At 30.7% G+C, this 9,451-nt stretch overlaps 1 protein-coding gene across 1 annotated transcript in view; it reads right to left on the bottom strand.

Annotated features, from left to right (window-relative positions):
- Positions 1 to 2,654: 2,654 nt before the first annotated feature.
- Positions 2,655 to 9,451, bottom strand: part of GABRG1 (gamma-aminobutyric acid type A receptor subunit gamma1) — an 86,787-nt gene continuing 79,990 nt past the window's right edge. The window contains exon 9 of the mRNA XM_003816031.4: positions 2,655 to 7,978. Coding sequence (XP_003816079.1) covers positions 7,712 to 7,978 — 267 coding nt within the window. The 3' untranslated portion in view covers positions 2,655 to 7,711. The remainder of the gene's footprint in view (positions 7,979 to 9,451) is intronic.

Here is a 9,451-nt window from a genome sequence, read left to right as displayed (position 1 = left end):
CCTTACTCATCCTTAAAGAGACAAAGTCAGGGAAGATGGGAGAGATTATGTATGTGGTATAAATCATTTGAATTCTTTTATAATATGCCTTAAAACCTGGGGTTTGCCTTGTAAACACAGAACATATAAGCAAAAGCCTTGAGCTTGCTATGCGTAGTATGGTATAGGTCAGACAAGCTCCCTGGCTGATTAGTTTCTTCTTTGTCAAGTGGAGGGCTTAATATTGGTCCCTCATATTCCACAGACTTTGATAGTGGCCAGCTGATATCACTAATATGAAAACGTGTGTACAGTAAAACAATATGCTAATATTAGTTATTAATGTTAATACAAACAGAGATCTTCAAAGTTTCAAATCTTTTTTATGATGATAGTAATTTTAAAAAATGATAGACTAGGTAATAGTTGAGATTTTAGCCAAAGTATGTGAAGGCAAAAAGTAAAGAGAATTAAATACTAAAAATCAAATTATCAGTATGAATGTAAGGAAATTTTAGTACTGACTTGAATCAATATTCAGATATTTTATTTAAGGTAAACATAGAGTATGCATGTCTAAACTTCCCTACTCTATGGTGTTAACTTGAAGAAGCTCTCCTATTTTATTCAGAGTATACAATTGTTTAACAAACTACTCTTTATGACTATTTTAAATATAAATTTTAATCATTGAAATGCACATACTGAAATGCAAAAGGAAAGACTATGAGTAATGTACAAAGTGAATTAAATATTTATTCTGATGAAATTATTAAATTATTCATAAAGGGCTGCTTGGGTTTTAGTGCTGCAAAAAAAAATTGTTAAAAGCAAGATTTCATATTGACACAAACAATCTTAATGGGAAAACATACCTTATGCTGCCTCAAGAGGAAAAACACTAAAATTGCTTTAATATTTGTATTTCTAACTTTTCTTTTACTTAAAGCATCTTGTGTCAATTTTAGTGGTGACAACAACCTTCTCTCTGGATTAACCTACTTTATCTACTTCAAATAATATTGAAATAATTATGAAGAAGCATGTATTTTCATTAATGAAACAGATTTATAATAATTTTTTACAGATCTTAAAAAAGAGGGTATAGTTTTAATTAATGTCTCTTTGAGAGAATTTAAGAGGATGAAGTATAGTGGAGAGCAATTAATTGCATTACTTCACATCTTCAACGAAGATCTTTTCCTTTTAAAGTTAAAAATTAAAAGAATTAAAAATGCACTTTAAATATCTGATGCTTTCTAATTAGTAGTAAAATTTTTCTAAAACAATAGTTGGCAAACTTTTTTCTGTAAAGTGACAATGAGTAAACATTTAGGCTTTATGGGCCATTTAATTTCTTTTGAAACTACTCAGCTCTGTTGCAATAGTGAAAAAGCAGCCATAGACAATAGCGAATGAACAAGGTGATTGTATCCTATTAGTCACTGCTATGGCCATAGTTTGCCAATATCTTTCTTAAAAAGTGAGTTCTCTATATTTTGAGTGAATATCAGAAGTAATTTTTAAGAACATACCTAGTATATGTTTAAAATGTTCCAGCTGAAATGAAATCCACTTTAGAAATAAAGGATGAAAAGAGCATGCTATTATGCTGTTACTAAATAATATAGTGTTTTCATGCTTTAGGCAAATGGAGTGGGCTGTTTTTCAGGTCTTTGCTTCTCTTTTGTGAAGGAAAGATGTTCTAGTGTTGGAATAAGTGCAGTCACTCTACCATCAGAGTCCTTCCATGTAAATGAAAGAGAAGGTCTTTACAGATACAGGTACCTAAATTTAATTTTAGGTTACAGGTATATGAACTTGGAGAATGTGTCTATTATACTGAGCTTTGGTCTTTTCACCTGTTAAATAGTGTTCTCTGCTTTGAAAACTGTTATTAATATATAATGCATTTGTAGTTCTAGACACATAGCAGGTACTCCAGAAACAGCAGTCATCCCCTGCCTTCTTCAGCTTTATGAAAATAGCATATCTGTTATTTGGACCTGAGAGAAGAATCACAAAGTTTTAAAAAATATTGTACTGTGGCAACAGGGAAGAGAGAACTAGGAGAATGAAGCAGATAATACCTTATATCTTGATATTCTGACTTTTAATTTTCCTTCAGTAACTGTTCCTTCAAGTGGAATAGAGTTTTTCATAACATGGGATAGTTGGAATGGTCTAGATATTCATCCTAATATATATTGCTCTCACCGGCACACCTACTGAAGAATACCTGGCCGTTCAAATCAGGGTAAAATCACAAATAGTTAGAATAATCCAGACATTCATAGAGCAGTGAAAATCATGCATAAGCTTCAATTATCTTTACCTAAGCTTTTCAAATTAAACTCATTTTCAAAAGTCTCAGTCAAGAAGAAACTTTTTAAGGCTCTTAATTGAAAAACTAATGTGAAATTACTAGGATCAGAAGTGAACTTCAATACTGAAGCTATGATCACATACTCTGAAACAGTGAAGGGATATATCTGTATGAAAACTATCAAGAAAGACACAATTTAAGAGAATGTGACTATTTATAACAAGTTACTGGTATTTTTTTTGTTCTAAGGATCATGAGAGTAAAGAACCCTGAAAAATTGAGACACCTTTGCCACAAAATTACAAACGTTCCTCAAAACAATGAGGCAGTAGCAGAATAACAGAAGCCATTATAATCACAAGCCATAAAACTTTATTATACAAAGTGACTACATGCACTTAATAGATGCAAATAATTGTTATTACAGTGAAGGATTGAAAACCAAACTATTTCCATTTAGGTAAATCATGTCTCGAAAGTCTACTAATTAGCCCTTTTTGCTTAGCTGCATTTCAGTTATCACAGCCTTTACTATTCACACACTCAAGGGGTCCAGGTATGTTTCATTGTCCAACAATAGCAATTCTTTTATTTATTCTGACATAAATATTTCAGAAATTGTTTGAGGAACAGAAATCAACTTTCTGGATTTGTCTACACACAGTAGACTATTTCTACCCGCAATTCTCTTATTCTCTTTGTCCAAATATATATATAATTTTATACATATATATATGTATGTATGTCTCAGTTAGAAAACTGGAAATGGTTATTTGAATAGAAAACGCTTTTAATGAGGAACATTTTTCAAAAAATAAGAATCTAGACAGATCACTTTAGGATTTACATTTCAGATTATGTTTTTCTTCATCTTTTATGTGTGAAAAAGATAAATCAACAGGAAAAATAAGCCTTTGTATTACATTCAGAATTTCCTTATGGTGTCTTTGTACCCATCTACATGCAAACAAGTATCTACTACAGGATCCCTTCCACCCAACACACCATGACTCTCAGTTATGTTGTCTGTTAGTCAAAGCTTAATGTCTGCCACTTTTCTTTCTATTTGGGGCTATAATCCCCCATCTCCGCTGAAGACTTGTGTCACAAGAGTACGGATTTCATCCTCATATTAGCCACTATAAGCCTATACTCCTAACTGGCTTGTTATATTCCAAACCATCACACACAAATAAGATGAAACTTCTGCAGAAATTTTAATAATGTGTCTTTTGTACTCAAGTATCTCTGTGAACTTTTTATGACTTCGTAATTTCCCCTAGCCTCCTGAAGTCCACATTCGTACTTCTCAGTTTATTGTTCTAACCTAACCTTTCATTGTCTCTATATGAATCTTAACTTCCAATTAATATGGAATTTTCATTTGTGCCCAGGCTTCTGTTTCTTTTTTCAAGCTGCTTACCCAGTTGGAAATTGTGACCTCTCTCCCTCTCACCTGTTGAATCCCCAACTCACATCTCTAAACACATATCCTCCACAAAACCTTCCCAAAGTTATCCTCCCTTCCTTAAATTGTATAACTAATCCTCTCATCTTTCTGACTACATTATATGTTCCTTGAAAGTCATCTTTATATTCCCTTTTGTATTTAGAACAGTACTTTGTACACAGAAAGTGCTGCATATATATTTGAATGAGGTTACCTCACTTCCGAAATGCAAACACAAAAAGTCAGAGCTGACCTTACATTAACTAGAGCAATGTGGTCAATAGTATTTGAAAACTCCATTTGGAAAGTCCTTGATAAAGATTTGGTAATGGTTTTTGTAACTGTATAGAAGCCTGGCAAGACCTCCCTAGTGGTAAAAAGCAATAAAGAATGACCAACAAAAATGGAAATACCAAGTATGTCTTGCCATCATATGGTATAGCACTGAGAAGCTGAATAAATTTGATGATGTGAAGAAAACTTGGTAGGTCAGAAATAAATGTTTCTAGTGAGACAAGCAGTAAAGGCTTAAGAGTCTACTGGGTACCTTCAATGCCAATTCTAAAACCAACGAAATAATTTCAAATGTAGTATTTTTTTACAGGAAATTTTGTAAGAGTAAAAATAGGCACTGGTATAGAACTTTGAAAATATTATGTATGTATTTATTCATTTGTTATACATTTACTTAAATACTGGTTATTTCAATCTACTAAAATCATCTTATTTAAAGCTCCTCTCTTGTAAAATCAAAGTGTTTTGTGTATTTTTCACAAATTTTGACCTGGAATATAATTTCACATTTGTAACTACGGGGCCCTTGGTGTGAGAGAACTGTAGCCTATTCTTTTTTATGCTGAATTGGCATGAATGCAGATTTCAATTTTATTCTTGTTCTTGAGACAAAAACATTATCTATTTTATGATGATATACTAATGCCAGAATATGGAAACACAAATGAAAAAATCCTTATGATTGCCTTCGTATTTATACACATTTACTGTGCTTAATTTAAAGTTGATCAATTTTAAAAACTTATTAAAGAAATCTGTCTTTAACTTAAAATAAAATGCCTCCAATGAGTTATCTAATTCCCACTTATATCAAGACTTCAGACTTACTGGGAAATTTTTCCCTGTCCCTGCTAAATTCTCAAGTATTCTATGTATTTTTTACTTTTTTATAGAACTTACTTGGGTTTACAAAAATTAATTTAAGTGAGCCTAATTTTGTCCATGGAATTCAAAGATAAATAAAATATTACCCTGTCATTGTAAATCCAAAATCACATTTTCCCCTCTCAGAATTTCTAGATCCTGGTCACATATTTAGAGGATAGGTCTACATAAACAAACATTTTTACAAATGATCCTATTCCTTGTGCTCCAGGTATCCTTCCCAATTCTTTATATCTAATTTTGGGGTCTATGTTAGCATTAAAAACATTGAAAGCATCCAGGAAAATCAAGTTCCAATAAATTCAATAAATTATTATATAACTCCCCAGAGAAAGGAAGATTTTTTAAAAAAATTATTTCTCAAGGTGGTGAAACTTATACTTGGAAGAGAGGAACAGGAAATGAACTGAATCAGCTTTGAAAAAAAGCTGTATTTGATTTCTTGAGAAAGAAGTCTAAATGTAGTTTTACCTTTTTATTCTTATTTTTAGAAATAATAAGATTTGTACACCATTCTTTCTGATCACACATTTAAATAAAACTGATCAAAGTACCACTTGCTTTGAAAACAAAGTGCTTGCTTGATGGTATATACAAGGAAAGGCATCTTTCATATATTTACAAATTTTATTTCCACTTGTAAATATTGTCAACATTTAAAACCAAGTTAATGAAACACCAGTGAGAAAATCAAAGCTATTTTTTTTCTTTTACATAGAACGTGGTTCAGAAGGAAAAGCTATTTATATCAAGCACTTTTAAGTATTTTAAAATACAGTCATGCTCAGATACACTTGAAAGAGTCCCAAAATCAAAACTGTCTCATGATAGTAAGCTATAGCTTCAAACATGAAAATAGCCATACAATATTTTAGTAAAGCATTTTATTCTTTATGACTACTTTATTTTTTATTTATCCTTAAATGAATGCTCACTTTCAAAACATCCATCAGTACTCAATGTTATTAAAATGAATGTATGAATAATCTGTAAATGAATATATAGATGGCCAAAGTTTAGTTTGGCTGTTCATTCAAGAAAAGCAGTGTCGGTGGATATTGGGCATTACCATTTGATTCATGCTTATTTTTTTCCAGAAGTTTATGAGCAAGTGAAAAAAAAATAGAGTTAGCTGGGAACACACAGTAAACTATAAATAAATTAATTAAAAATTTAAAAAACTAGATATTTCCAATACATGTGTATAATCATGCCAGACATTCACTAACCATGTGCGGAATTATAACATTAAAAACTAGAGTAACAATTGCAGAGGTGACAGGTTTCCTCTCAAACCTTAAGTAAGATAGGCTGTGATCATAAAACTCTTCATCATGGTCATTGGTCTTGGCAACAGAAACAATCTTTAAAGGTTATTTCCAAGCTAAACCTGGTGGTTCTCCAGAAATTTATGTGATGAATCTTATAAACAATTGATATGTCAAGCTACTTACAGGATTATAATGATTGAAGCCTAAATTTAACTGTATTCTTAACAAAAGAGACATTTTTAAAACTATTAACTGATAGATTTTACATCCAGTGAGATGCTAAGAATTTAGAGAGCACTCACATTCATGTTCATTAAAGATGCCTCTAACAAAACTCCCTCTTTAACATGATTTTGAGGCTGCCCCCAGTTTCTAGAAGAAAAAGAATATTATAATAATGTATAATGTAATTGCAAAACTGACAGGGTCCAAAACTTTGGAGCTGGAAGAGGCAATATGTAACGCAGGCCTAAAACTGTTTTCTGCATATTACTAGTCTAAAAACAATGCTAATAGCACATATTTAAGATTTTGTCCTCAATATGACCTGCAACTCAGTTTGCCAGGTAATAACTTTTTAACCACATGAGTAAATACAAGCAATGTTCCTCAATATTTTTATTTTAGGGACTGCAACACTTTCATAAAACATAAAGAAAAAAATAATCATTTCTCTCTGCATTTAATTTGCATTAATATGCATTTGCAGATTTTAATATTTCAGTGTTAACCTCATCATACATTATAAATGCTATGAAGCAGAGAATAAAATGGTTAGATTTTACCTGATTTTTTCATCTTGCATTCTTAAAAATGACTGGTGGCTTCATTCCAAGTTTGCAAATCACCAAAGTAAATGCAACTGGCGTTCTGTTTAATATTGTGTCAGAAAATGGACTGGATTAAAAGACAGGTAAAAATTGACCTTTTCATAAGTCTTCAGTAACTGATAGTTTAAAAATAAATCAATTTCTTCTTGGGAATACAATATCTTGGAAGAAAATCCAAGAAAACTATGGCTTTATGTTATCAGCTAACTGTATTTCAAGCAGGGCAATCAAATGAAAAGCAAGAAAAAACAAATTAACAGTCTTTTTTCTGGCACAAAAGTTGCTACATAAATATTAGTAATTAGTCTTACATTACAAAACAATTATAGATTATATTTAAACAAAATATGTATTAAAATTATTCCATCTTTAAAACATGAATCATAGAACTTAAAAATTCAAAATTATAATAACATATAAGTAAATTAAAGAAAATTTAAGTAAAAATATGTGAGTATTTTAACCTACTGGATTTTGCAACTAATCAGTTTCACGTAAATTAGCCTGAAAGCTGCTACTTTATTTACTTCTGAAGGCCTTAAAATAGTTACAATACTATTCACATTTTAACCACTGGTTTCTCTGCATTTTAAATTTAAACTTCAAGTTACTGAAGTACAAAAGATTCTATTGAATTTAGTCAGACTTCTTTTGATTTTTGCTTATGAAGTAGATTTTATAAGTAAAGATAGCCAACCCAATAAACCAAGTTGAACAGGGCAAAAGCGGTTGGGAAAAATATTCTAGAATAAGAGTCAATTTTGGCAATGCGTATGTGTATCCTTCCTTCCCTCCAAGATCCTGTTCTGCAGTCTTCAAAGCAACAGAAGAAGCTGGCACAATCTTTGCCCTCCAAACACTGATACCCATAATCATCTTCTTGCGGCACAGAAATATTATTCATTGGAATCAGAGTGGATCCAGGATGGAGACCAGGAGTCATCTGAGCACAATAATAAATGAATTTTTGACATCAAAAAAGTGGCATAAGGAAAGATCAATTTGCTCCTTTAACGCAAACTCTAGGAGACTGACAGGTAATGAAAATAATCTTGATTTCAAAAAATCCAGTATTTTCAATTATAACATGTTTTATATTATAATTTGCTTTGTAATAGAACATTTGTTACATTCTATTAAGCAGAAATGAAATACCCCTGAAAAATAAAATATATTTTTATACATTTAGAAAGTTGACCCACCAAAATATCATTTACCATGGATCTAATTCTAAAATAAAATGAACCGTATATTCTATTTTATATTAAAACATTAACAGTGCTATACACATCTTTTTTTGCTATTATATATTATTTATCGACTTTAATAAAAATGAGAATAAATAGCAAAGAAGACATTTTGATAATGCAAAAGGTTTGTGAAGATATGAATTGACAAAAAAAGTTATGGGGTTTGTGATGGGTAAGCACAAGGCACCATATTTGGGAAAGAGGGTGTGTAGGAATTAAAAGCTCAGACTTGGGAACAATTGGTGTTCAAATTCTGCTCATTCTACCAATGTAGCTGTCTTCATAGCTGGAATTATATTTGCACCTAATTTCTGTGATAGCTATGATAAGTAAATTTCAATGGCTTATGTAAAATGATCAATGCTCCATCATGCTCAGTAATAATAGCTACTATTATTAACAGCTTTATTTGGAACATGTTAAATTAAGTTTTTATAATACTTGATTTTGAATAATACTTAAATAATTAAAAAGTGAAAGTATTATTCTTTGGCTTCTATGTTTTCTTCTGTACAAAAATGGCAATAAAAACATTGTAGGTTTGCTTGATTATTAAATGGGATGATGGATATAAAACACTAAGCAAAATACTTGAAACATAGCAAGTAATCACCTGCCAGTAGATAACATCATTATTGTTGTAATTGTTACTGTTTATTCCTGATGAGGCCTATATCACAATTGATTATAAAATTCATGCTAAGATAAACATACAAACAATAATAATAGCAACAACAACAACGTCCTAGACCACATAAAAATGTTACTGGAAAAAAGTTAATGACTCCTTTAATAAGCTGGCAAGTAAAATATGAGTATTTCAACTTTAGCAATTCTTCGTTTTTCAGAATTCAACATATTTTGAGGGTTATCTTAAGATGTGAATCTTACAACTTATTGTATTCAGCAATTTCACTCTCTAAACACTAAATATAGCGCCAATTTTATAAAAATTGTTTTAACCAGCTCTTACATCTTTTCCCATGCAAATGTTTGTTAAATGTTTTCATCCTAAATTTTGAAATAGGTCAACAAAATTAAATATTTTATGAAAAACATTTTTACAAATGTATACAAAAGTTTAAAATTTCTTACAATTTGAACTATATTCATGTCCATTTTAGTTATAAAAAGAAACATAGATTCCAAGTCACCAAATATTAAAA

Source organism: Pan paniscus, chromosome 3 (assembly GCF_029289425.2).
Source record: "Pan paniscus chromosome 3, NHGRI_mPanPan1-v2.0_pri, whole genome shotgun sequence".
In the NCBI taxonomy this organism is placed as follows: domain Eukaryota; kingdom Metazoa; phylum Chordata; class Mammalia; order Primates; family Hominidae; genus Pan; species Pan paniscus.
Note: the sequence above shows the minus strand (reverse complement) of the source record. Positions and strands in the feature narration are given on the sequence as shown.